Source organism: Sinohyriopsis cumingii, unplaced genomic scaffold (genome assembly GCF_028554795.1).
Source record: "Sinohyriopsis cumingii isolate HCF-2022 unplaced genomic scaffold, ASM2855479v2 utg001673l, whole genome shotgun sequence".
Taxonomy (NCBI): Eukaryota; Metazoa; Mollusca; class Bivalvia; order Unionida; family Unionidae; genus Sinohyriopsis; species Sinohyriopsis cumingii.
In genome coordinates, this window is record NW_028316034.1 from 264,655 (window position 1) to 292,089 (window position 27,435).

General features: G+C 36.2%; 1 protein-coding gene across 1 annotated transcript in view; it reads left to right on the plus strand.

Annotated features, from left to right (window-relative positions):
• LOC149771763 (uncharacterized) overlaps window positions 1-20,971 on the plus strand; it is a 76,684-nt gene extending 55,713 nt beyond the window's left edge. The window contains exons 10-14 of the mRNA XM_089948161.1: window positions 5,356-5,521; window positions 6,272-6,476; window positions 16,735-16,912; window positions 19,247-19,436; window positions 20,023-20,971. Of these exons, the coding sequence (XP_089804287.1) occupies window positions 5,356-5,521; window positions 6,272-6,476; window positions 16,735-16,912; window positions 19,247-19,436; window positions 20,023-20,454 (1,171 nt within the window). The 3' untranslated portion in view covers window positions 20,455-20,971. The remainder of the gene's footprint in view (window positions 1-5,355; window positions 5,522-6,271; window positions 6,477-16,734; window positions 16,913-19,246; window positions 19,437-20,022) is intronic.
• The last annotated feature ends 6,464 nt before the right edge of the window (window positions 20,972-27,435 follow it).

Sequence of the window (27,435 nt, forward strand, 5' to 3'; positions counted from 1 at the left end):
GCCAATTAGATTGTTGACTGGGCTGTGGTATATACCGCAGACTGAGTCATCACAGAATGAGTCGTCCACTAGGTCGTCTACTGGGTCGCAGACTGAATCGTCGATCGGTTCGTCCTCTGGGTCGCAGACTGTGTCACAGTGCCGTTCGTCATTCGCTCAATATCGACAGAGAGACGAATATGGCAAAATGGTCTTCAGATAATGTGTATTCTTGCAATGTCATGATAACAAGATTTCCGTGTTTCTTGAACGAGCCTTGTAGCGCCTTTATTCTGGTCGACAAAAGACATAGTTCGTATCCTTTTAGGACTTCCTGGTCTGGTCATTTCCTGTTTGACGAACTACGACCACGATTTCAGTCACATCTGAACCGTATATATACCCAATAGGCGGAATCATAGGACCTAAATCTACGATGCTAAATGGTGCTACAAAGTCAGCTAACATTTAAAATAAAAACATAAACTTTAACTAAACGAATATTACTGTCCATGTGTGTTCTCATTACATTATTGTATTACTGAAAGATTGCTTTCTTTTCTAAATATCACTTATTAACGAGTCTGATTGTCACGTTTGATCAGCCCAGTTCGTAAGTCGTAAATAAACTAAAGTATTATTACAAGCCATAGTTTGATGTCTATACATTTCGCAGGCTAGAGCTAATCTCTTATGCATGTAAACGTGACCAGAGAGAAGACTCGACATCTTAGATCGGCATAGGCGTTAGATCGAGCGACTTCCCACCTATGAGTTACAACTAAGTCCTAAAATCAGAGGAACCCGCGATGAACTGGGTCGTGTTTTAAATCTGTCCCTACGTAGACAGACAGCAGAAGGACATTGTCAGCTAAGTTTGACTGGATCGGGTCAAAGCGACACCCAATCGGAATTGTGATAACAATTTCGATCCGAGATATACTTCTAACTAGCAAGCGAAACTTTAGAATCGCCTAGAAAGGTTGCTGAGAAATATAGGGTTACTCCGGGGAAGCCACTCGTAATTACAACTTAGAGAGGAGATTCTAAGGAAAGACAACGCTTCGTAAAGGCCAGTAAGATATTTGCTTGCTTTTTGCAGAATGTTACGGCATTGTAATTGTAATTATGTATAGTATGCATGCTTAATTAATATGAGCCTTTAGTACGTACAATTATCTTTGTAGTGTTCATTTACAGGCTTTTTTGAGTATTATGTAGAGAATTGTGTAGATTGTTACCTTTCGGTCAGAATTAATTTTGTAATTTGCTATTAAGTTACTTCGTAGTAAACTAGTGCATTTATACATGTTATATGTTAGATTTTACACATGCTTGTATTGTGAATTGGGAAAATGGTTGAAGTGTGTAAGATTAGTTAACATGGATGTATGTATATATCACAGCATGGATATTTGAATATTCGTGTATTTTGTATGAGTTGGAATGTAAACAAATGCGTCTGATTGCTGTGATATTGTTTAGTATAATGGGATTAGGAATATGTACTGATGTGACGCAATTTATTGATGTATGCATGAGAAGCAATTGATACCGTCCGTGCTTTTATTACGATGTTGTTTTACCATACAAGAACGTATGAGTATTTCGATGTGAATGAATGCGTGGCTGAAGAAATTTAATAGCCGTTATCTGATGATATGCTGGGTGTAGTGCGAGATGAGAGAGCTAAGGAAGATATTGTACCGTCCTTCTGTTTTCACATGAAGGTTTTTGGGGGGCAGAACTTCCGGTTCAGTTAAGTCTCGAGTCTCTAAGAGGGGAGACAGAAGTGAAACTAGCAAAGTAGTCGGAGTCGACAAGTCTAGTCGGTGGAGAGAGTTGAGAAGGAGGAGGAAAGATGAGTAGAATACAAGGACAAATGGAAAGCGATCTCACACTACTGATCATATGATGCAATAATCTATCACAGGTCGAACGGAAGGAGAGTACCTGGGAAATTAGACACACTTGACTATTGAATTATTATTAAATCGCTATTCGTTGAATTTCACATTTTTGTATATTCAATCATTTAACCGTCGGCATTGCTGACTAGGGGTTCAGAACTTTACATCTATGTGTCACTGGTTGGGACTTCTATAATAATTTAAATAAATATTGGGAGCACCCCACTCCAACCAACCATAACATACCTAACACAGTGGCGGCATAACACCCATTCACGTCACAGTGATTTTGAGATTATCCTTCATTCTTTTGTGTTTCAAATACTGTTGAATGGTTGAAATTTCATCTGCTCTTTCCGTTACGGTTTCAGAGGCTTTCATAGCTTTAGGCCTGATATTGAATCTCTGCTTTAAAACGATCTGTACATCTAAGATCTTTTGCTTGTCTTCGTCAACCTTTTTTTCGCGAATCTTCAATTGCAGTATATTATTTAGTAAAACTCTTTATCACAGCTGCTTATATATTAAGTATTTGTTCTGTCCATGTTGTGATAAACTTCAAATCATTATCATCCAAGGCACTACTTTGTAGATAAGTGTTAATAGCTGTATTATATTTTTTGAACTGTCTGCTAATTTACAACACTCTTTCACATTTCCTCATCCAAATTCAGTAACCTATAAATATTATTCTTGTTCAACGCATTTCTCTCTGTTTAATTGGATCAAATGTTTTATGCTCCTTTTTCGATGACGATAAATATGAGGAACAAACAGCTAATGCAATAATTGATGAATATTTTAAAATATTAATTAATAATATTTTTTACAAAACCGGTACCAATGAAAATGGGAAAATTGACATATGCTGTCTCAACATGAAAGCTATTATAGCATTCACACACATAGCAATACACATATAGCAAACACGAGACTAAGGAGACCTCTAGCAAAGGTCACAAACACGAACTAGGGGAGCGAATTCGAGCTAGGTGAATGAAAGTTGGCGCGGATGAACACCCCTATAGATGACACTAGGAAATATAAATACCCCATCAAAAATTTTAAATAAATACAAATTTTATTGAATTTTTTTTTTATAAAAATAAAACAAACAACATATCTGGGGGATACACATACACATAAAACACTTTTTCCTTTTTTTCTAAACTGGTAGAAGGTGGCATCTGTCTTGTGCCCTCGCCCCCCAAAAATAATATTTTTCAAAATACTTAGTTTTGACAAAGTCTTCAACCTAAATGTATCCATGCTTTCTTACCTTAAAATATATGTGAAAACATATATAGCATTTTTAAATGTGAATTAAAATCAAAGGAAAACACATTGTATTACCAGAGGAACAAATGCACATATCTTGTAAGTTAAATCAAAAAGTGTGTGTGTGTGTGTGTGATTTAGATTTTTAACGTAGCTTTAACAATTTTTTAGTCATATCGATACGATGTATGCAGTGTGACAGTTTAAAGTAATGTCTAGCACTGGGGCATCATGCCGCAGACATGTAGCATGATGTCCCACCCAGTCACATTATTCTGACACCAGGCCGACCAGTCCTAACACTAACCTCTTAATGCTGAGCGCCAAGCGAGGCAGCTGTTAGTACCATTTTTGTAAGTCTTTCGAACACGCGGCCTCCTGCATCCGAGGCGGACGCTCTAACCACTAGGCCACCGGCGCGGTGTAAATCAAATAAGATGTTAGTTACTAATCTGTATGGATTCCAATAAAGATGGTAGTCACTTCTCCAAATTCTTTGATTGGACAAAAGAAGGAAATAAGTGGTAAACAAAGTTAAAAGAGGAATGAAACTGTTGACAGTTATATGCTTGCGATACAAAATTAAAACAATCAACATTTTTTGGTAAAATTGGCAGTGTCAGAAGTGGGATGTTTAAATCACCTAATCAAATTATTTCTTTATTAGATGATCTTGTGATTTTGCTAATTTGTGCTTATTGTTTGCAGTTATAAGCAAACCTAAAATTCATACCACATACGACCTGATATTTTAGTAGTCGTTCTACTTTTAGACCGTTGCTCCCTTTTAGAAAAATGTCAGCCGATCTTAGTCCTCAAGGAGTTTGTTTTAGCAGGCATTTGCAATCAGCATTTAACTGTTCTAGAGCTTTAATTACAGTGTCATTTGTAAGCGTCTACCACATCAGCAAGGGTAAGATCTTCAAAACTATCAAGTTTCATATTCTCCCAAACCCGCATGAATAAGGTATTTGTTTTTCTTTTAATATGGAATAATAAAGTTGTTATAGAATATATAAAATTGTTTAAAGTCTATATTATTGTTTGTTGAATCATAATCTTGATAATATGGTACCGTGATAATAATGAACATTACGTCATCTGAACGTAAACATGAACCCATATGTTGATTGTACTAGCTCCAAGCCATATTCATATGTGAAATTCCAGTAAGATAATCTGTATATTTCTGTTGTCACCCATGCTGCCTAGCGCAAATGATGCTGCAAAATTTCATGATATACTGCTTTCTGCACTTGTGCATAGCACCATTGCTATTAAATCATAAAGTATATTTAATGATATAAAAAAAATGTTGAGGGGATCGGGCGGCCGAGTGGTCTAAATCCAGGGTGGCCGAGTGGTTTGAAGTGCTTGCCTTTACCGATCACTGCCGTCTCATCTCATGCCGCGTGGGTTCGAGTCTGGAATTCAGCCAATATAGGTGAGAAATCTGCCAGCAGCTTCTCGATGGTCGGTGGTTCTTACCAGAGTTTATCCACGTTTCTTCTCTAACTGATGTTCTGGTCGCCATTTATAGCCTATCTAATACCACAACCAACAACAATATTTACACTTTTGTTATATGCAGTATATTAGAGTTTGCTACCCAGAAATTTCAAACAAAACTTTTGTGGTCCAAAGTCGGATTTGAGTGACCCAAATAATTTAGAGAACAATCTGCTTTTTTTGGTACGATTTTAGTAGTTTGGAAGATAGATTCTGCTCGCTGCTGTTGAATAAGGGCGTGGATGGAGGGATGGATGGATGCATGGATGGATAAATGAAATGCGTGGGAAGAAGGACAACTTAATATTGATATAAAATTACATGAGATTTGTTTCCCATGTTATGCATGTACATCAATTCAAAAGGTCCAGTTGATGCACGTACACTTGAAACTATTTAAAAAAGAATGTCTGATTATGCTGAAAAGAAAATTGAAGAGAGTAAAGTAAAAATTAAATATTTTGAGTTTTTATTTAAGAAGTAAAATTGTCGACAAAACATTGCCGTTGTTAGTTTAAATGTATCACGTTATCCAGTATGTTATAAGTTTGTAATGTTTGCTAGAAGATGCTATTACAATAATACCTTTTTTAAGATGAGTATGTACTTTAGGAAAATGCAGATTTTTCAATCCTTTTCCAAAGAAATGGTTTTAAAAATAACTTTTCTTTACGTTTAGACAAGGAGAACTCCAGGCGGGAAGAACAGTCAAGGTGCGATACAAATGTTTCATCCATGGTCCATTCCGAGAATACACTGACTACCTGGCCAGCCTCAAGAGCTGGTGTCTACTTTGGACGACCCTTGCCATTGTTCCACTTACCATTCTCTTCTTTGTTCTGCGGGTATAAGGGAAAAGCTGGAGCTATGAAATTAAGCTATCTAATGAAAAAAGTCGCCAATTTGTATCTCCTTTATTGTTCCATCGTTACTTTTTGACGGTCTAATTCTTGTGAAAATCTAAAACGCAAACTATTTTATGTGAACTGACAAATGGCTCTACGCTGTGTTTCCCATAGCCATGTCTTACAATGTAAAAGTAACGTAAATGTTAAAATAACTCACTGTGCACTGTAGTCTTAAATATAGAATGACATCATCATCTACATATTCTAAATAGCAAACAGTTTTCTTTTAAGTCCGTGCTTCGATTGCTTACAACTAAGCCAAGGACAATCAAAGAAAGAATAGAAGGGGAAAAAGCAATTAAAGATAGAGCTATATAGGTACTGACCCAGTAAATTATATATGTGACCTGAGTCTACATGGTCGATTCTTAAAGGACGTAATAAAAGTTTGATGTCATGAAAATGTTAAGTATCACAACATTGCAAGTTTCCCGTTAAGACGTAACATCCTGTAGAGCACTCAGGAGAGTAACCAGATACCAAGTTCCATGTGAGAGTAGAAGTTTGTCTGCCAAATCTATCTTTGGCACCAACATCTGTCAGTTTTGACCTGAGGCTATTGCCATTTTATTGATTCTGGAATTAGTCTACTAATCATAGTTTTCTTTGGAATATGCCTACGTATATTGACATATCTATTTATAGTGTAATTTAAATACAATTATGTTTAATTTTATTTCTTTTTAGCTGAACCTGAGTTTTATTCATCTGTTTATGGGTGTCGCCATCAATTCGGCCGTGTTGCCCATAACGCTGTGCATGTTCTGGGAAATGCTAACTGGGGTCGGTATGATTGCGGGAAGTGTAGGTGGTACTATTATAGCCATTGTATCATGGTTGTCCGCCTCCTCCACCTACCCTGGGGGACTGTCCAACTTCCTCATCAACACCAGTAAGTATGATCGAACGTTCGACTGACTAACTGTCAAACTTTCTTTTAGCTTGTCTATTCCATATGTCTTCTCCCCTTGCTCGCAAGTACTGTCAAATTTCACCCTCATTAACTATCATTTTACGTACAAGATTATGACTGGAATTTTCTACTTGCCTGTTTGTCTCTGTCTGCCACATCCAGTGCGGAGCGGGGTGCCGGTGTGGGAGAGGGTGTTAAAAAACATTTCCAGGTCTCAAATATTATTGCTCTGATTCGTATGAAGAAAAAGAACTAATTAGAGCCAATATATTAGTTGAGAAAATTTTTTTCTTAAAGTAGAACAAGAAAAGATATCTTAGTTCGAACGAAAGTCTTTTACCCTAAGGGAACTCCCCAACTTTCCCATGAACAGCAGCAACGATGCTTTTCCGTTCGTCTTTTCAGTCAGCTTGTCGATGTCTCTGTCTGTCTTTCTGTCTATACGTCTATGTTATTTACTTATGTAGGATTTTATACCGTTATCTCCAAGTTTTTGCACTGTCTCTTAGTCCATACGTTGATGGCCTTGTGGTTAGTGCGTCCGCCTCAAATGCGGAAGGTAGCGGGTTTGAGCCCGGCCGCGTCATACCAAAAAGACTTATAAAAATGGTACTAACAGCTGCCTCGTAAGGCGCTCAGCTTTAAAAAAAAATATTTTTTTTTTTGGGGGGGGGGGGTGCACAAGACAGATGCCACCTTCTTCCAGTTTAAAAAAAAAGGAAAAAGTGTTTTATGTGTATGTGTATCCCCCAGATATGTTTGTTTTATTTTTATAAAAAAAAATTCAATAAAATTTTTATTTATTTAAAATTTTTGATGGGGTATTTATATTTCCTAGTGTCATCTATAAGGGTGTTCATCCGCGCCAACTTTCATTCACCTAGCTCGAATTCGCTCCCCTAGTTCGTGTTTGTGACCTTTGCTAGAGGTCTCCTTAGTCTCGTGTTTGCTATATGTGCATTGCTATGTGTGTGAATGCTATAATAGCTTTCATGTTGAGACAGCATATTTCAATTTTCCCAGTTTCCTTGGTACCGCTTTTTTTAAAAAAATATTATTAATTAATATTTTTGTATTAATAATTTTTGAAATGGCGACTGAGTAGTGTACTATTTTCAATAGAAAAAGAAAAAAGCCTAGTGTTTTATATGCGTGCTTATATGTGTCGCTCATCGCATGATTTCCTTCTTTGAAATGAGGCGGGATGTATTCGAGTGAGGGTCCATACTTTATATTTTTGTTGTATTTCGCCCGACCCGAGTTTTGGCCCCCTCTGTTATTTATTATGGCCAAAATTCAACTATTAGTAGTTAACTATACAGTAATGGAAATAGTTAGAAGTGTTGTGTTCGTTTTTGTGTTTTGCATGTGCTAATGTTCATTATGGGGCGTTTTTCTTAGGCTCTTTTATGGGCCTTTCCACTTCGCGTGGCGCCATGTGACATAGCCCCATGACGTCATTACCTCTTACTTTCCCCATACAGATTCCCTGCCCCCTCCCCTTTTTTAAGATAAGAGGAAATAGTAAAAATTTTATACAGTTTGTGTGTAGGTATTTTATTTATTGATTCACACAATCAAAGGTTAAATGTATAACAATACATTAAGTTTGTGTTTTAGGGTTACCACCTTCCAGGGAAGCCGTGGTGGGGCCGAGGTATCAGCCCGCGTTTGCGTTAACGCCCTTGGGCGTTATACCAAGGCCCCTTCTCCGCCCTTGCTCCCCGGTTGGTAGTGTTTTCTTTTTATTATAAAAGGAAGACAATTTTATAGAATTGGTATGTTGCGATTTTATATACTGATTTACACAATCAAAACTGTAAACTGTATAACGATACATTAAGTTTGTGTTTTTAGGGTTACCCCTTCAAGGGAACCGGGATGGGACTGAGGTCTCGGCCCGCGTTTGCGTTAACGCCTTCTATGAGCGTTATACCAAGGCTCCTTCCCCACCCCTGCTCCCCGGCTGGTAGATTATTCCATTGTTTAAGGGTACATTTGAAATTGTTTATTTATTGATGTTGGGAAGCATCAAAGGATTTTATACTGACTTTAAATGTCTTTAATCTTGGAATTTCAAATAAATTATTTATCTCTATGGTTTATGATGGCCTGTGTTAGCTATATCTTAATTGTTATAACTTGTCCACAGACCATCATTTTATTTTTCAAATAATCTGTTATCTTAATTATTGTATTTTTATCAATGTTTCCGTCCAAATATAAGATGTGTTTCCTTTGATATTTCTCTTTTGTACAGATTTCCATAATCAGTTGAATTCTATCATCTCTTCTTATTTCACACTGTGTGGTTGCATGGAATTTTGTGAAGTTCACTGTTCTACACAGTGGGCATTTTACTGTTGTTCTTATCATTCTTCTTCTTACAGCGACTTCACCCGTCAACCACGCATTGTGAAGGTATTTAAAAATCAAAAACTCTGGATTTTAGGGGATCCAATGTTGGCCCAGTGCATCCATACTCCGTCCCATTTAATATCAATATTTTCTTCTTCTACTTTATTTTTAATTTTCCTTGCTATTTCATCTCTAAGCCAAACATATGTTTGTTTTACCTCTATTTCCCATACATTTTCTTGATCCCTATATTTTCCTATCAGTTCTTTTATAAATCTAAATTTCTTAGGTACTTCAAGTTATTTTAGTTAATTTGTTATTTTTATATGTCTTTTCTGTTTATAATGGAAATTTCCTTGATTTTCGTTTTTAGAGTTTTATAGTATTCAAATTCTTCGTTTTTTCCGAAAATATCCCCAATGCTATGACTTTGTCATTTATTAGATGGGGTGGTAATCCCGGGTGATTACCTCTCCAGTTTCCTATTTTAAAAATTTTTGTTTTATCATGATTGATTTTTGACCCTGAGGCTTTATTAAAGAATTCATATTCTTTTTCTAGGTGTTTAAAGGAATTTAGGTCTTTAATGAAGTTGGTACAATCATCCGCGTGTTGGAGCATTTTGAATTCGTCTTTTAGATTTGGAATTTCTATTCCTTCAGTGTGTTCGTTCGTCCTTATTTTTATACTTAGATTTTCTATTATATTACGTATAATAGCATTGACAGTTGGCATCCTTGCCTCACTGATCTTTGTATATTGATATTGTCCGTTACAGCTCCATTTACCTGTACTCTTGCAGTGATGTTGCTGTACAGTATTTTGGTCCAATTTTTGAAATTTGTTCCAAAACCGAATTTTTCCAATACTTACTTTATGAAATTATGTTCCAATCTATCAAAGGCTTTTTCTTGGTCAAAAAGTACCATGTCACCATTTTGACCTGTATCATTTAGAAAGTCTATTATGGATCTTATATTTAGAATATTATTTTGTACATTTTTGCCCTTTCCCCCGCATGTTTGATTGATATTAACGATTTCATTTGTACATTCTTTAAAATCTGTTTGCTAAGATTGTACTTAAAATTTTGAGGTCGATATTTAGGAGGGAGATGGGCCTCCAATTTTTTAATTTTTCTCCATTTCTCTTCCCTTTATAAATTATGGTTATCAATCCCTCCCTCATGGAGTTTGACATTGATTCATTTTTTAAAAGTATATTATTATATAAACCTTCAAGAATCAGCCCTAACACACTTTGGAATTTTGTGTAGAATTCCGCAATGGGTATATCTCTACCTGGTGATTTGCCTTTCGCTAGTTGTTTTATCGTGTTTTGTATCTCATCACTAGAGATGAGATCATCACACCACATGTCCCTGTGTTCTGATGGTATCATCTCACACTTTATTTCTTTTAAATATTCTCTGATGGTGTTTTCTCCTATTTTTGTGAGGTGTATAAACCTTCATAGAAATTCCTTATAATTCTCATAATTTCATTTTGTCTGTTACTTCTTTTCCTTCATCTAATAGTTTTTTCTAGTCGTCACCCCCCCTTTTTAATTCTTTTCTTTTATTTAAGCCCACTACTTATATATATATATATATATATATATATATATATATATATATATATATATATATATATATATATATATATATATATATATATATATATATATATTGTAACAGATTGGGGGGGGGGTATGGGCTAACTTGTGTAAACGAAATAATAAATTGCAAGAATGCTCAAAGTCAGGACCTTTTTTATTTTTGACTATGAAATTGTGGTAAGATGCTTAATACAAGAAATATGACTAAAACATGAATGTATGTGTTTGATTACGTGTAACGTATGCAATACACAAATGTTATAATATGCTGGCCTTCATAACCTTAACATAATCACTCAGCGAGAAATGGACGACCCACGGAGTATTTTGAAAGTTAACGCTAAATTCTTAGTGTGGCGGGAGATAGCTGCTTATTTATGTGGCACCATATTACTTTTATATTAAGCGTGACTCAATAGCAGTGAATTGAATTTGTTTGAATTGAATTGATTCCTATTGTTGTACTATATATAATTCCAGTCTAGTTTTGAGAATAAAGAAATTAAAATTTGTAGACTTGTCTTATTTTTATAAGTATCTGTGAGCTTTATAACGCCATCCAATAAAGTTGTAATTATAACTACCTCAATGGTGGAGAGATGTTGATTAAAGCGCTGATGTTGACAGCTATCTGCCGAATTTCGAATTTCACTCCTATTTATACTCTTTGGAAAGTAGTCATGTGATGTAAACATAACCAATCATTGCTTGTCCGGGACGCCGAACAGGTCTGGTGGTGCCGAACAGATACTCTACAACCAGCGACACAAACTGAGGGTTAATATACAATTTAACTATCATCACTTGTCCGTTCACACTCTGTCATTAGCAAATATATAAACATTACGTATTTTGTCGTGTCCGTCAAACGTCAAGGTACTTGAAATCGTAACCAAGACAGTTAAGCTTGGGTGAAGAGTACACAACTACCAATGAACGCTGATAACATTGAAAATATATTGACCAGCATAAAAACGAAGAATACACCATTAAATATTCAAAACATACTTATTCTAGTATAAAAGAAGGCCAGCAATTAGAATCAACAAGTGAAATTTAATTTTAGAAAATGTGCACTTGACAAATTTACTGTGTGGAACCGGTCATGTGATCTAGTGTCGGCCATCTTGCCTGCAGACGTATTTTCGTGATGTCAGCTGTTGGAATAGAGCTCAGTGCTATTCAAATGATGAGTTGTCATGGGAATTTAAGGGTGATAAACATATTTCTTGGTATGACAAATTCATATGAAATAAGATTCCAGAAGATTTTGTGAGTATTTAACGATGTGCGAGGTTGAATTTCATGACGCATGTTACCACATGACCGGCAATCACAGTTGACATAAACATGAACGGTTTAATACAGATATCAAGGTAAGTCGCGATCTATACACTTCTGATACATTACAATGTTTAAATTCATTCTTTCAGCAGTTTATATGTTCATTGACATGAACAACATGTTAAATTTATGACATAGAAAAACCACCCTTCCCATCCATCCTATTACAGCTTTAGAGCCCCAGGTCTATTACAATATATATATATATATATATATATATATATATATATATATATATATATATATATATATATACTTGAATTTCCATGCTAGTACCTCTCTTTCCTTATTCTCTTCATCTATAATTTTATTTAATTTTTCTTTATATATTTTCTTAGTGTCTTCTGTTAGTTGTTTTTTTAATAATGTATTTAGTTCGTTTTTCTCCATTATTTGCAATTTTCTCTTTATTGGGATGATACAGTGCTATTTCTTTTATTTTATTTTTTAGTTTGTCCCAGTCTATTGTTATATTTGCAATTTCCCTTCTATATTTTTTTTTTCTTAATTCTGTATAGATTTCTTTAATAAATTCTTCTACTTCTAGTATTTTGTTATTTATTTTCCAAAACCCCTTCCCCCATCTCTTTGTGTTCTTCATTTTCATTTCTAAATTTATAAGTTTATGGTGTGATATTCTGAAGTCTCTTGTTTATGCTTTTATGTGAATGTTATTTTCAAATTTAGTTACGTAAAATTTATCAAGTCTGCTTGCCCCCCCCCCCATTTTTATATTCATATGTTTATTCAGTTTTGATTATATTTAATCTTCTGTATATATCTGTTAGTTTGTGACTTTCTAGTAGTTTTTCTATTATCTCTTTAGAACTATGATTATTTGTTGACAAACCCCCAGTCATATGTGTACTATCCCCATACCCAGGTAAATCCCCTCCCATTACTAGTGGTTCCGTTGTATAATCATTTAGATGTTTGCTTAAATTTTGCACAAATTCATGCCTCTTATACCTAGTTGCCGGGCAGTAAATATTTATTATATGCAAATTGTTTAATATTATGTGGATCATCCTCCCTTTAAAAATTCCCTTTTCCTCTACTCTATCCTAATCAAGAACTGTTTTATTTCTAATAATTATTGGCACTCCCCCTCTTATATCCTCATTTTTGCAGTTGTTTAAAATTACGATTGCATTCATTTTTTCTTCAACAAAAGATATTAGTTGATTTGAAAATTTGTTGTGGGTTTCTTGTATTAAAATAATGTCAAATTCTGTTAGTTTAATTAATTTATTTTTTCCTTATCTATGCCATTGTATTTATTGAGGTAATTCGGAAGTTTGTTCCTTCTATTTTTTTTATTCTTCAGGTGGCCGCATTCCTTATCAAAAGTACTTTTACATATTTTGTTTGTACTTTCCTGTTAAATTATTTAATTAGTTCATAAGTTTTGTGTGTTTGTTTCTTTGGAGGCATCGTGCACCCGATCGGATCCGTTTCCAGAGTTATCTGCTCTTTGTATTGTGTTTTCTGTCCCTTCCGATAATTCAGTTTCCTGACCTGTTTCCTGTTCCGAGTCCGTTTCTGTTATGTCTAGCCCGTATTTCACATGTATGCCGTAGTCTTCGTCTTTGTCGCTGTTTTCGCCGTGGTTGTTATTGTCATTTGAGTTCTCACTTTCCGTCATGTCACTCAGGTGTTTTTCTTTTTTCTTTTTGGGGACTTTGTCCTTGTCATTTGGAGAGGAATTTTCCTCCGTCGGCGTCGATTCGCTTTGCGATGACACCGACAGGGACTTCCGTTGTTTTCTTTTGTTCCTATGGGCAGGTATCGGAGTGGAGGTATGGTGTACCAGCTTTAAGAGGTTAGTGTTAGGACTGACCTACCTGGTGTCAGGATAATGTGACTGGGTGGGACATGGTGCTACATCACTGTCAAAATATTTTCGTATCCATAATTAATATTATTTTCATACGCTTGCATGTCAACTGAGCTAGTTGATTGTTTGGTTAAGTCTTCTTTCAATTCATTTTTTTCCCCATTTACTTTATTCTCACAGTTGATTTGTACTTACGTAAGTACTGGATTTTATAATAGTAGTTAAGCTGTCTTAAGTACAGTTCTTTACCTTTCTGTGCAAAGTCCACATTTAATGATGCCTTCGCTCCATGTGTGCCGCAAAGCTACGCCGATCTTAGTTAAATGGCATACAAACACCCAAAAATTCTCTATTCTTAAAGAATTATCACTATTTGTTATCAACACTCCAACAGGATGGCCGTCTAAAATAGGTACTTTTATGTTTTTAGCAATATGTAACGTTTCTTAAATCATTTGAAATGTCTAAATGGTGCCAGTCAGGAATTGTTTTTCCCATACAATGGTAGATTCTAAAGAGCTTCTTTATACACTGAATCAACCTATTATAGCTAACTCTGTTTTCTGTAAATCTATCTCTGTTTGTTTTAACTGAGCTAGATCGATCCGGTAAAGTTTACGAGATCTTCGAATTATTTGTAGATTTAGTTGAATACATCCACGTACTGTATATCTTCCTCAGATTGTAGATTTATCCATCTTGCTAACATTGCTGATGCTACTTATTCCTGTAAATCTGTTTCTTTGGAATATATGCTTTTAAAGCATAAAATGATCCATTTAAGACTTAAAATCTTTTGAGTGTGACTCTTTAAATAAAATAGCATTGAAGACATTTTTACCTCGTCCAAACTTGTAAACAGGTACGCATTTTCTCTTGATATTGTCATCGTTACTTTAATATTTGTAACAAAAAATATTATGAAAATTGGTTTTGTTGTAAGTCACCCATTAGCTGTGTTCATATGCATATTTTATTGTGCAATTTAGTTAATTTGTTTCAATATACAGTTTTCAAACCGAATAGGTGCATACCGTTCACGTTTTTCCTATTTTGATTATTCCCAATACAAAATTAATTGGGTTTTCACTTCCGTGAATTTCGAACCAACTACCTACGTCTGTACAACCCCGCATATGGACACTATTTCATATTTTTATGTAATTAAATAATCAAGGTTAGATATTTATCGAACTGTAAAATTTGGCTAAGCACTCACATCGACTTTGTGTTTCATTAGGTTAGATTTACACTTCGATAAATAATCAACTGGTTTCTTGCTTTTACTTTAGTCATACTGGTCTAGTAAAATTTACTCGCATTTTCTCGCATCCCTATTCGAGATTTTGATGTATGTGCTGTTCATGCATATTACATTTTTAAATATATTTTTGTATTTCTTCAGATAGTGTGTGTTCGATGTCATTTAATGCATTAATTACAAAAGGGCAGTGTATTTATTACACATGGCGTTTCTAAAATTGTCATACGACATCAAAGGCAGCAACGCCTGACGCAGCAAGATCACAAAACTTACAGTCGTTTCTACGGCTTACAAACGCTATAGTATATTTGAAAATATATATGTGACTGACACCCGATAAGCTAAGCACACGTTTAACTCATGATCTTGAAGATTTTGATGAGCAGATAAAATACTTCACAACACATGATTGTATCTTTCTGAATTTAATAGTTCGACCTCAATAACAATTTTAAAAAAAATGCTAATAGTAATGTTTAAAACGGGTTATATTTGACTAGATTGAGTAACGGGATCGCTCTCAACAGTTAGAGTTTCCATACTTTTAATGTAGAATAAATTTCTTGTTCTGAGTAAATCTTTGTTTGATGTAACGTGCATCCTTGTGCCGAAAGCACTCCGAAATACCATCAATGTAGACCTTGCTCAGCTAACCCATGATAATAAGATGGGAGATCGAAGCTGTTTGAAGCTGGGAAAGCGTTCTGTTGGATAAACGCAATTTCATTTTATTAATATTTATATTGCATTTCACTATTTGTTTTATATATTGTCATTTTTAAAAAATTTATTTATCATTTATTAGTAAAGACTAAATATAGTTTGATAAAAAAAAGTATTTCAATCGAAACTAATAAACAACATAGTCACTTAAACTTTTGTGCTAGTCTAGGGGCATAGTTTAAGTGACTTTCATTTGGATAAGGTAAAAATTCGGTATTTATCGTCTTTATTTTGAACACAATCTAATATTAGATGAAAGATATTAACCAGAAAGCGAACCGCTTCACCTACCAAAACATGTCATTGTATCACGCGAGTAAAACTTTTCAGAAATATGAATATCATTATAAGGATTTATGAAATAAGGTGATGCATAGTTGTTTGTCAAATATACTGGTGACTTAACAAAAATTCCACCGCATCGAAATTAACACTTTGTGTAATGGAAATGGTATTCAAGGATCTGCTGCATCAGTGCAAATTACCAAACACTATGAGTGTATTAATAATTGATGACTCACTAAAATATGTGATTATGTAAATCGATAAAGACTCACTAAACACTTTGAGTGGTTGAAAAAATAGATAATGAATCACTAAAGACTGATTATGTGAAAAGACAACGACTCACCAAACACTGTGATTCTGTGAATACATAATGATTCACTAAATATCGGCGTTGTCTGATTAGATAAAAACTAAGTGAACACCGTGGTTTTCAATCTGATTAAATCAGATCTCCACTGTCCTGTGTGAATATCTGACAGCGACCGCTTAGGGGTCTTGTTCTGGTGACCTATGTTATAACCAAAATTGGGAATTTCATCATCCAATCAAATAAAGTCTTTATATTTTGATATTTGGGAGACTGAGCAGTATGGGGGAAGAGCATCAATGTGTACTGAACGATTTGAGACAATATCAGATTTCTGAAAGCTGCATTTTCATTGGCTAATTTAAAGGTCACCAGATAATGACCCCAAAGCGGCCGATGTCAGCTCTTTACGTAGGACAGTTGAGATCTGATTTGAATCAGACTGCCGTGATTGTATGAATATATAATTAATCAAAAATCAAATATCCGTCTTCTTCAGCTCGTGAAGTGCCCAGCTTAGTGGGTAACATCGTGTCGCTGTTGTCTGGAGGCATAATTGCAGTAGTGGTCAGTCTGCTAACCAGTCCCAAGTTGACCCAGGAGACTAAAACCGAGATTTGGGAGTCTACAAGGGACATCGACAACCCCCTAAGCCCCTGGACCGAACTCTATGCCAAGTAGAAATTTCTCAAAAAAATCATAATGTTCTAATTACGTCATCACTGGCATTCAAACAGTTGTTCTGATTAACCTCAACCGGAAGAAGGCAAATTTTACCAAAATCCAGTATTATGTCTCATGTTTATGTGGAGAAGTGATACGCGAGATAAACTTCACATGTTGTTTGCTAGAATACGGCTGCCCAAGTCAAAAATTGGTATTAAGATTCAATCGATTGTGTTGTGGCATCCCATGTAAAGAAAATTTATTAAAGATTAAATTATATGTATATATGACGAGGCATGATTCTGAAATTTACTAGGTTGTTCGGAATGCTGCGATTGGATTAACGTTTGTAGTCATAATGTGATTTACTGGTTGTTTGTCAATGAACCTTTTGACTTTTTCGATAAAGAGATACTTTTGCATTAAAACCTATGGTAGTGGACATTTGATTTAAACTGAAAACTGCCTATAATATATTTTATTATCCTTGAATAGGAGGACACATTGTAATAAAGGATAGCGAATATGCAAAACAAATGGGTTTTTTTCGAGGATTTCTAAAGTACTCCATACAGTTTCATCGTTTGATCGGAATTCAACAATATTAAGGACTTGACGAATGCTTACTAACAATGAATTTTTCCATCTTCGATAGCAATTGTCAAGTACATTCCATAAAGACCTCTGGAGGCGATATTTCATCCTTTCTTTTTATTTATCATTCTTACTTTCTTCTTCATCATCATCATCATCATCATCATCATCATCATCATTATGTTTTCCTTTCTTCCGTCATTATTTCTTTAATCCATTATTCCAAAGAGACACTTCGCGTGGGAATGTTGCATAACTAATATCAATATTATCAAGATACTTCACTATTGCTACTACCTTTTCCGTGTGACGTATGTGTTAAAATCTCATTGCATATCGCGGGATTGTTTCTGTTTTTTCTGTTTTGTAAATTTTATCTATCCGTACCGGACTCAAGCTTGATGCTATAGTTGGTCAAACTCATGAAACTTGTATGATCACAGTAAAAACATAGGTTTAAAACCCTTTTTAATACAAGACCCTTTAGATAATATATTATAAGAAACAGTGATAGCCCTTGATGTCACGAAATAGATCGTTGTAAGTGTTTCCTCCGATTCCCACTAAGTTTTATACGACGCACTCCATTGTAATCCATTTATAAAGCACAGCCGATTAGTCAAAATTTAATACTGGGAGTCAACTGCTTTGGCCAATCGTACGCACTAGAAATATAAGATTGACTAAATTAGATTACGTAATATGAGACGTGGAGGAAACAAGTGAAGGCACTTGGAGTTATGTTTTCAAATGTTAGTTAGCGACAGAATTTCTTGTGAAAAGTAATTAAATACTTATATAGATATTTGATGACATTTTCACCTTGGCTGACAATGTATCAATAAAACGGGGAAAAGCTTAACTCAGATCAGACGAAAAGTCACAAACTTTTGAAATTTCGTGGCTCCTAACTTCACGCAGGTCTGATGTATAAAGATGCCTAACAGATCGTTCACAAGGAAACATCTCCACATAGAAACGATGTTTATATGACCGAAAATGTAACTGTAAATGAAAATACCCTAAATAAATCGAGGGCAAGCTGTGAAACTGCAATTTTCGAGTTACTGGCCTTTCATTATATATTTATGTAAAAGGCCATGTATTCGAAAGGATTTTGACCCGTTGTCTTCACTCAGAGCATACTGTATTCATGATTTTTTCTTTTTATTAAAAAAAGATCCATTTATGTGTCAAGTTTGCGTCTGTTACTCGTCCTGCAAGCCGTAAAATATGCACTATAAGCGGAAATATCACCCATTTATTGTGTTATCGTTCAAAAGTCAATAAAACGCGTGATTTTATATAAATTTCCCCGCTTCCCTAAATGGGTGAGGGGTGGGTGGGGGTGAGGTGGGCAATGAAATAAAACAATATTTTAATAGTTGATACTTTTACTATTATCTTTATTGTATGGTTGGTACACCCAATGGAAAAGCGCTATATAATTTGTAAACTTTCCGCTAAAAGAGGGAGGTAACTCTTTATGTAGAAATTTTCTTTTTAAGGGAGGTAACTCTAGAGTCAATTCACATCAGCAGGTGTATTTACAAGCGATAGGACACAATCCCATAAAAAATGTACTTAACAAATTTAAATTAGCATTTTAAATACGCATGGCGTGTAAAAAATGTTTGATACATATGTTACTGTGCATACAAGTATATACTGAATATTAGTAAATTATAATAAAATATACCGTTAATCGCTTGTATAGATTAATGCATTTATTTATATATTTTTGCCTATAGGGATTTAAAACTTAACGGAGCACATCGTTTAGACAACAGGCCCACTCTAATGGACGTACAGCGAGCCTTCAGGGGAGCTAAATACCTGGCCAGTATTGGATCCATCTCTATCAGCATCATTCTGGTCATCGTCTGGCCAAGCTTCATGGTGTTAGTGGACGTCATGTCCTTCAACGCCTTCAGCCAGTGGGTGAGTGATGAGTTTTTATGACCTTAGTAAATACAATTTTGTTTGCCGTCCTTTAATTCGTCAGTATATCTGCCAGTTCCTCATCCCAATCCGAAATTTTTGTATTGCGATGTTGCCAAAACAAATTAGGACACAAACATAATACTGACTACTTGTATAAGTATAGCTTTTCTGCAAAGCTAACTGAAAATTTCGAGCTTAGTTGTACATTTTCGGCCCTTTTATGCCAGAATTCAATTTGTTGTCATGCGCTATCAACGTAACGCCGACAGTAAACATGTATTAACACGTTTACAAACCCTGCCATAAATCTTAAGCCTAATGGAAATGAATCACTCCCTGTATTCCTGTTTTAATGCTTACAACACGTCAAGTAGATTTCTCGACTCACTGGACGTTTACTTCCATAGGCAATGGTGTTTGTATATTTTGAGAGAGAGAGAGAGAGAGAGAGAGAGAGAGAGAGAGAGAGAGAGAGAGAAGGGTGTTTGGAGATTTATATTTGCACAGAGAGAAAGATGGGGGATGGTAGAGGGGTGTTTGGAGATTTATATTTGCATGTATTTTCCTTTTATACTTCATTTAGGTACAGGTTTCCAAGGTGTGGGCATTCCTGGCAACCATATTTATTATAGCAACTCCGCTGGTCAACGAGGTGTATGATATTTATAAGACCATTGTCATCAGAAGGCGAGTCAGAAACGTATCAATAGAGGTCGATATTCAGGATAACAGTTCCTCCTCAAAATCCCCCTGCCGCAGGAGCTCCTTAGAGCAATTGTCCAGCCACGCCAAGAAGTTAGACTCCCCTATGGTACATGAACTGAACCGACCATATGGATGTCAAGATAACAACTTGTTATACATAAACGAGATGGGATCACCTCTGACGGATGTCAAGATGAAGACTACAAGCACAGAACTTTACACATTTTCATCTGTCAATGAAAGTGTCCAAATTCAGTCTCCTAAATCATGCGCATCGAGCAGTTTTGAATCTCAGAGTGTGTTTCCATGACAACTTGTAATAGAGGTTTTAATTACAACTAGATGCTTCATATAATTGACATAATACATATAAGATTAATAAATTTCGGATCGAATATGCTGAAATCATGTAATACAATTTGGTATGTTTGTCAAAATGTATTCAGTACTAAAACTACATTTAATTTCTTTCTAGATTCTATAAGTGTACCATTTTGTTTCATACGTTGCTATTTCTTAAGCTTTAATGGCGCAATTAAGTTTTAATTGAAATGTCTATAAATATTAGTGTCACACAGGAGTAGCGACATTTTTTCATTGTATGTATGTTTGTATGTATGTACGTCTCTCTCTCTCTCTCTCTCTCTCTCTCTCTCTCTCTTTTTTAAGGTAAAAATGTAATATCATATACATTTTTCTAAATGAAATCAAGCTACAACACTAAACTCTCCCGTGTTAAAATCGTTGAAGACTTAACTGAACTCTTTACAATTTTGACGAATTAAAAATGGAATCTTAATGCTGGCAGAATTAAAAAATCAGTCGTTGTTTCGTCCTTCTTTCTTTTTTTTCTTCATTACTGACATACCTTTAATTATGGTGACAACAATACACATGCCGGCAGCCATTCGTGTTTTATGAAACCTATTATTATTATTCAGATACATACAGTTAAGAATAATCAGAATATTATCCGTGTATTCCAAATGAGCTTTGTTTCTTAAGACAAACTTAACTTTAGTAGCTGTCTCAATAAAATGTGAATAAACGTTTACAACAATAAAACGAAAAAAATAGCGTTGTTGCCGTTCAAAATAATATTCTTTCAAAAGATTTTAAAGCTTTCTCTGTGCACAATTTAAGAATTCATTTTAATGCTGTTCATTTTAGATGTACCAAAACAAACGAGAGGGAGAGTTACAAATCATTCTGAATAAGTGATCCGTTTGTTGACTCATGTAGTTTTATTACCTCAACTAAAACCTAATTGTGTCATTAAAGTTATTCAAATAGGCAGGCGTTGTGAGGTGGGCATATTGAACGATTTTAATATGACAACAAGCTTACGATATCAACGATGAGTTATTGGTCTAGTAATAAATGACCTTATGGAAAAGGTTCCGCCACTCAAACAATAATAACTGGGGCAAATACTATAATTTCTCACCTATGCGAAAGAGAAATCCTGCTTTTCTGCTAACCTTACTTTTCTTACCTCAGTCGGAAATGTACCAAAATAGCTTTTGGAGGAGAAGAGAAGAAAAACTTAGAAAAGATGATTTAAAAAAGATAAAGGTAAGACAAAAACAAAATGGTACACAAGCTATGGAACATCTTGACTCTTAAAGGTAGGAGAGGAAAAATCATTAATGTTTACCACCCACCCACTGGGTACCTATTGCATGTATAGCATATGTTTAGGATGAAGGAACTTTCCATAATTTGGCTAACTATGAATTAGTGATTTGCAAAATTCACCAAAGCATGAGAAAAAAGATCTTCCCTTTCTTCGCGATGACTGGGAAATAAATAAAATACATGTGCCTCTGAAACCCAGTGAACTTTCGTCTGAGAAAATAACAAGATCAGGAGAGGAACAATAAGAATGTGAAATGGTCATAGAGAGCACATTTACAGAAGTGGACGAACAATTTGCTGCAAAGTTTGTTTTAGAGCATAAAAATGTGAACACCAAACGTAAAACATTGGAACACATATAGCTTCTAGAAGAATATCTGACAGGAAACATTGAGAGACATACGTGAAGTGCCAGCACCTAACCTAAACAATATTCTCTCTCAAGACTTTTCATTTAATTCGTCAGAACGATGGAAGTGAATACGAGAAAACAACATTGAATGGTGACAAAAGGCCAATATATTGACTAACATTAAAAAAACTGAATTTAAAGAATAATGTATGAGCAAATAAGATGACGCATATCGTGCTTTCATAATTTCAGTTTGTTAAAAGAGAAATAAATTTGTGAATGAGTAAACGAATGAATAAACTAACCACAAATCTGTATGTAATGAACAAGAATCTTATTCGCAGAGCTTTAACTTGTAAATTACATTATACAATAAAGAATTTTACTCGTGAGCAATGTAAGATCTCTCCAACACATCATACAAGAGAGAGAGAGAGAGAGAGAGAGAGAGAGAGAGGCTGTAGCAATAGTTCTAGCGCTAAGGTTAAGTACTTGGGAACCGTTACTCGTGATAAATATAGTATGTTCCCTGGAGTGGTATTTAACGGTTTTTTGATTATGGTATGTGGATTTGCTAGCCATTGTAAGGTTGATATTTTTTTCTCCTTTGGTGATACTGACATTCTCCTTTGTATTGACATTGGATTGTGGCTGGGTATCTGGTTCATTAATTGTTAAGTTACTTGGAATATTTTTATCTTGTTTTGGATTTGGTTGTTGACTTGGTTGTTGACTTGGTCTTAAATTGAACATTCATAGTTTTTGTGCCCCCTTGTCGACATATTTAACCGCTTTACTAGTGTTGGTGCTATTGGTGGTCAATTTTTTCCGAGGTGGTGGACAAAATGAGGCAATGAGTGTTTCAATTCCGATATCCTTTTGCTCTTTTGGATAGTTGTTGTTGTTGTTGTTGTGGTGTTTAACACCATTTTTCAGCACACGATAGGCTATACATGGCGGCCAGTATTAATGGTGGAGGAAGAACCCGGGTAAACCCCGGAAAGAACCACCCACCCAAGAGAAGCTACTGGCAAACTTTCTCACGTACCCACATTGGCCGAATCCGAGACTCGAACCTACGCAGACAGAGGTGAGATGGCATTGATCCGTAACGGAGAGCGCTTTAGACCACTCGGCCAATGGGGTTGATGGCTCTGGAGTCTTGGGAGGTAGAGTATTATTTGAGTTAACCAAGTCAGCGTAGGTTCTGACTGGTGATGTTATTATTCCTTGTTCCAGTATCCCGATTTGCTCTTCTGTTGTAGATAGTGGCTGAGGTAGAGCCACTACTTTACATTCTTTTATTTCTGTGACTGTCTTGGTTGGGCGTTGCGTAGGTGGGCTTGAGGTAAGTTTATCTATTGCGCTTGCTTGGTCTGTATTCATAGGGGTATTTGGGTTCCGCTCTTGGTCGGTCGTGTCTATAGGATTTCAAATTGAAGGATACATTGGGATGGTATCCTGTAAGTTCTGGTTGTCTTGTAAGTTCCCACTTCCATGAATGGATAAGTATGGGTCATCCGAGGGAGACGGCATAGAGTCAACAAAATCCAAATTTCTTTTCATTACCACGTCAGCGTAGATTCTGACTGGTGATGTTACTTTACATTGATCCAGTATCTCAACTGGGGTGGGCTTTTCATCAGGGTCTTAAAGTCTTTCAGAGTCGGTCGAGCTATTTTGTCTAAAGCTTTCTGGTGAAAGAGTTGAAGTCGTTGCAACACTTGACCGTGCCGTTGCGATTTTTCGTTTCTGACAAATTGCTGCGATCTATTAACGATTCTAATTCGTGTTGTAACTGGGACATCTCGGTCAAATGAAGATTGGGAAGTAAATACGAAGTCCGTTGTTATTGCCAACGATGGAATTCTAGCCATTGTTTTTAGGCAATAAAGCCAGTTGTCGTCCTTACATAAAATTCCAAAGGTCACGTCTGAGATCTTTTCACCTCAGAGGTCCCTTTTAATTTTCTTTATCCTTTTTTAACTTTTACCTATCCCTTGTGAAACAGCTCCCGTCATGAGTCATGTAATCAGGGGTGCATATGTGGCTTTTAGTATGGTTGCTAACAACAGGTGCACAAATCCACCGTGTTGTACCAACAGGTTTTTCCTTTTGACGGATGGGTATCTTCTTTTGGACCATTTGGCGAAGAACGTGTCGATGCTTGGCTATGCATTATTTCTGATTTTGAGACAAAGGAATCATCCCTATAAAGACATTCAGACAACATTCGCACACGGTATCGATGACGTCTTCGGAGGCAGTTTGAATGAGTTGTTTTCGCATTGGTGAAGGTGCTTTGGACAGGACGGACAACACGTCCCAGCAACCGGGAAGTGGAAGAACCTGAGGCTACTGGAGACATAGTCACCGTCGCTGCAGGTAGTGGTTTGGGAATGTAAGGTTTCGCCCGCAATGTAGTGCTTCTCTTGTGGGTAGAAGAAGTTTTCGGTGCTCTTTTCTGTGGACTTTCTTTTTTTCTGGGGACATTTCTTTTTTCTTAGGCCGTGACATGGTCTTGACGCTATTGCTCTTTTTCTTCTGGGTACCTATTGGTCGGGGGTGAACTTTTTCTTGGGTATAACTTTGGGCACATTGGGATTCCATTTTAAGAGGGAGTGAATGATAACACCTCTTAGAGAACCGTTACTTCCAGGTTCCAAACTGATTTGCTTCATGGTTTGTGTGATGCGGCGATCTGCCAGTTGCGTCAAGGCTACTTTGTTTCTCTCCAAAAAGCGTTTGGTTTTATGTGCAATGTAAATGATGCCTTGCATAAATTGACGTGCTGTCACCTTAAACCATCGTATGACTTCTCTGAGACTAGCTTCTAAAATACGAGCACGTATTTGCGGATGTTTTCGAGACTGCTGTAGTACAAGACACGAATCAATTTGACGGGATGATGAGACTGAAGGGACGTCATTCTGACAATGTGTGAGACAGACCCAAAGTATCCGAGTTTTTTTAAATAAATTTTCATTTTGTTAAGTCGACAGTGACATGGACACGAAGAGCCCCCCGTCTTGGCACCAGTAGTAAAATAGATGGGTACGAAATCGCAAATAAAGAGGGGCCGTCGGTTTTGAATCTACGAGTAAATAGGGATGAAGGTTTGAGTGGCATCGTCATACGCATGTGTCAGCCAAGGAGTTCCTAACTGTTTGGCCAACACTTGCATTTGCGATTTATCTCTAAGGCCTTTAAACAAGACCACATAAAGAGCATTGAGACGAATGGTGGGGTGGGTTTTGCTTTGTTGAAAATATTTTGGGTGATGTAAATGACACTGGTATTACGCTGATGTCGTTTGCGCGTAAACCACAGTTTAATTTCTTCTTCTTCTTCTTCTCCTAACATATCGAACAGATTCGTTTTCCTCGGTGTCAGGTTCTTCTTCTGGCACTGTGGCTAACACAGGTTTAAAGATCACTTTTTTCACTAGACACTTTACTTTCACTTTTTTTCTTTGAATGCATAACACAAAAATCTTGGGCAATGTAAGCCACTTCGTTCGTTCAAGGCTCGATGCCCAAACGTTTCCAGTCAGGTACATCTTTCCAGTGAGAGTGTAACCAGCAAGCTATACACACATCTTCGTAAGCATCGGGAGTGCTAAAATTTCACAAAGAAACTTTTCTTCAAACAGGCTTTTTTCCATTCTACCATGTCGTTCTTGCCGGCAATCGTTCGTCCCACCACCATGGCACTGGCTAAACACATCTTGTCTTGAGGGTTGTTAATTTGGACGAGGTTCTCTTTGGTTCTGAGAAGGTCGTCCACACCTTTTTGCGTACAGTCCCTTTGGGAAGAGAAACGTCGGCCATGTACAGTGTCACTTTTCCATCGGTGATGTGAAACCTGTCGTTGGACTGCTGTACATATTGAATCTTGTCGATCACTTTGGAAAGTGTCAATTCTGATGTCCTGCTAATCTCGATGCAAACGGGGGACTTCAGACTGTCTTGATAAATGGAACGTGTCAAGTGATCGTCTTCTTTGGCTTCACATTGTCGTTTCAGCGCTGTTAACAAAGTATCCCACACATCGAAGATGAACTCTTTTCCTTTCTCACACTGTACGTCGGACTTTAAACTTCAGCGTGTACGTGTAGGCTGTTGTTCTAAATTTTCTAGAGGAGCGTTTATCCATCTCTCGAATGTAACTTGGGTTTAACGTTGACTCTCTGGGTCTGGATTCTGGCTAATTCATGTCATCTTCAAAATCGCTGGCATGAACTAAGAATTCCGATACTGTGCGAGGCGATAGGTCACGTTTGTCCCTCTTACTTTCTTCTCCTTTTCCACGAAATGACGCGACCGTTTTATATTAATGTAGAGCCAGTGTCTTCCCTACATAAAGGGTCAGCGTCTTCTCTCAAAGTATTCATTTCACTCTAATTCCTAGCAGAAGGATGGAAGAGCCAGCACAGATCGAACTTCTGATCAGAGCTTTGCGAGGTGTCATACGAAGGTTTTCTTCAGAGACGCCGACGGACTGCTCCCCCTCCTTTCAAGATAAACTTCAAGATAATTGCTATGTGTGTCAGAAAAAAGGGCATTGGTCTTCAGAATGTCCACAACCTTAAAGCAAGACAAGCGTCAAAGAAGACAAAAGTTAAGTCACCTGTTATCATTGTCAAAAGAAAGGACACTGGTCTTCAGACTGTCCTAAGAAACAACAGGAGCAAGAGGAAGAGAAGGGTTCCGAACATAAAGAAGAGGTACCCTATGAAAACGGAGAACCAGATACGCCCAGAAAGAGAAGAAAAGAATACGATAAGAAACTGAGGAAGAAGAAGAGGAAAAACCTGTGACAGTGAAGAAATTCAAAAAGGCAGAGAGTGAAAAGGACAAAAAAGAAGAAAATGAACTATTTTAATGCGATGCGTAGTGGTGCTGAATTGTAATTTGTACCAGAGTATATAACAGTAAGAAAAATTTAAGCGTCTCTTGGTTTTGATTTTTATAATAATGACCTACACGCATACACTCACACGGGTCCATCATGATGAAAAAAGGGATTTTGAGTTTTACTTGATTTTGGCCAACACTGAGTAGTCTCTTTTCGAGACAGGTGGATGGCTCTTAAAAAGACCGCTGGGTGTTGTTTTTTTTTTAGAAAAAGAATAAAGTCAGGAACGGGAAGTAATGAGCTTTAACTGCTTTAACTCTTTTCCACGACCAAGGCCTACTTCTGGACCTGACACTGTCGATGATTTGGTAGAGATCACTAGGGTTGGTATCTCAGACGTAATAGAAACGTTGACAGGGTTGGACTGTTTGTCTAGGGAAGGTA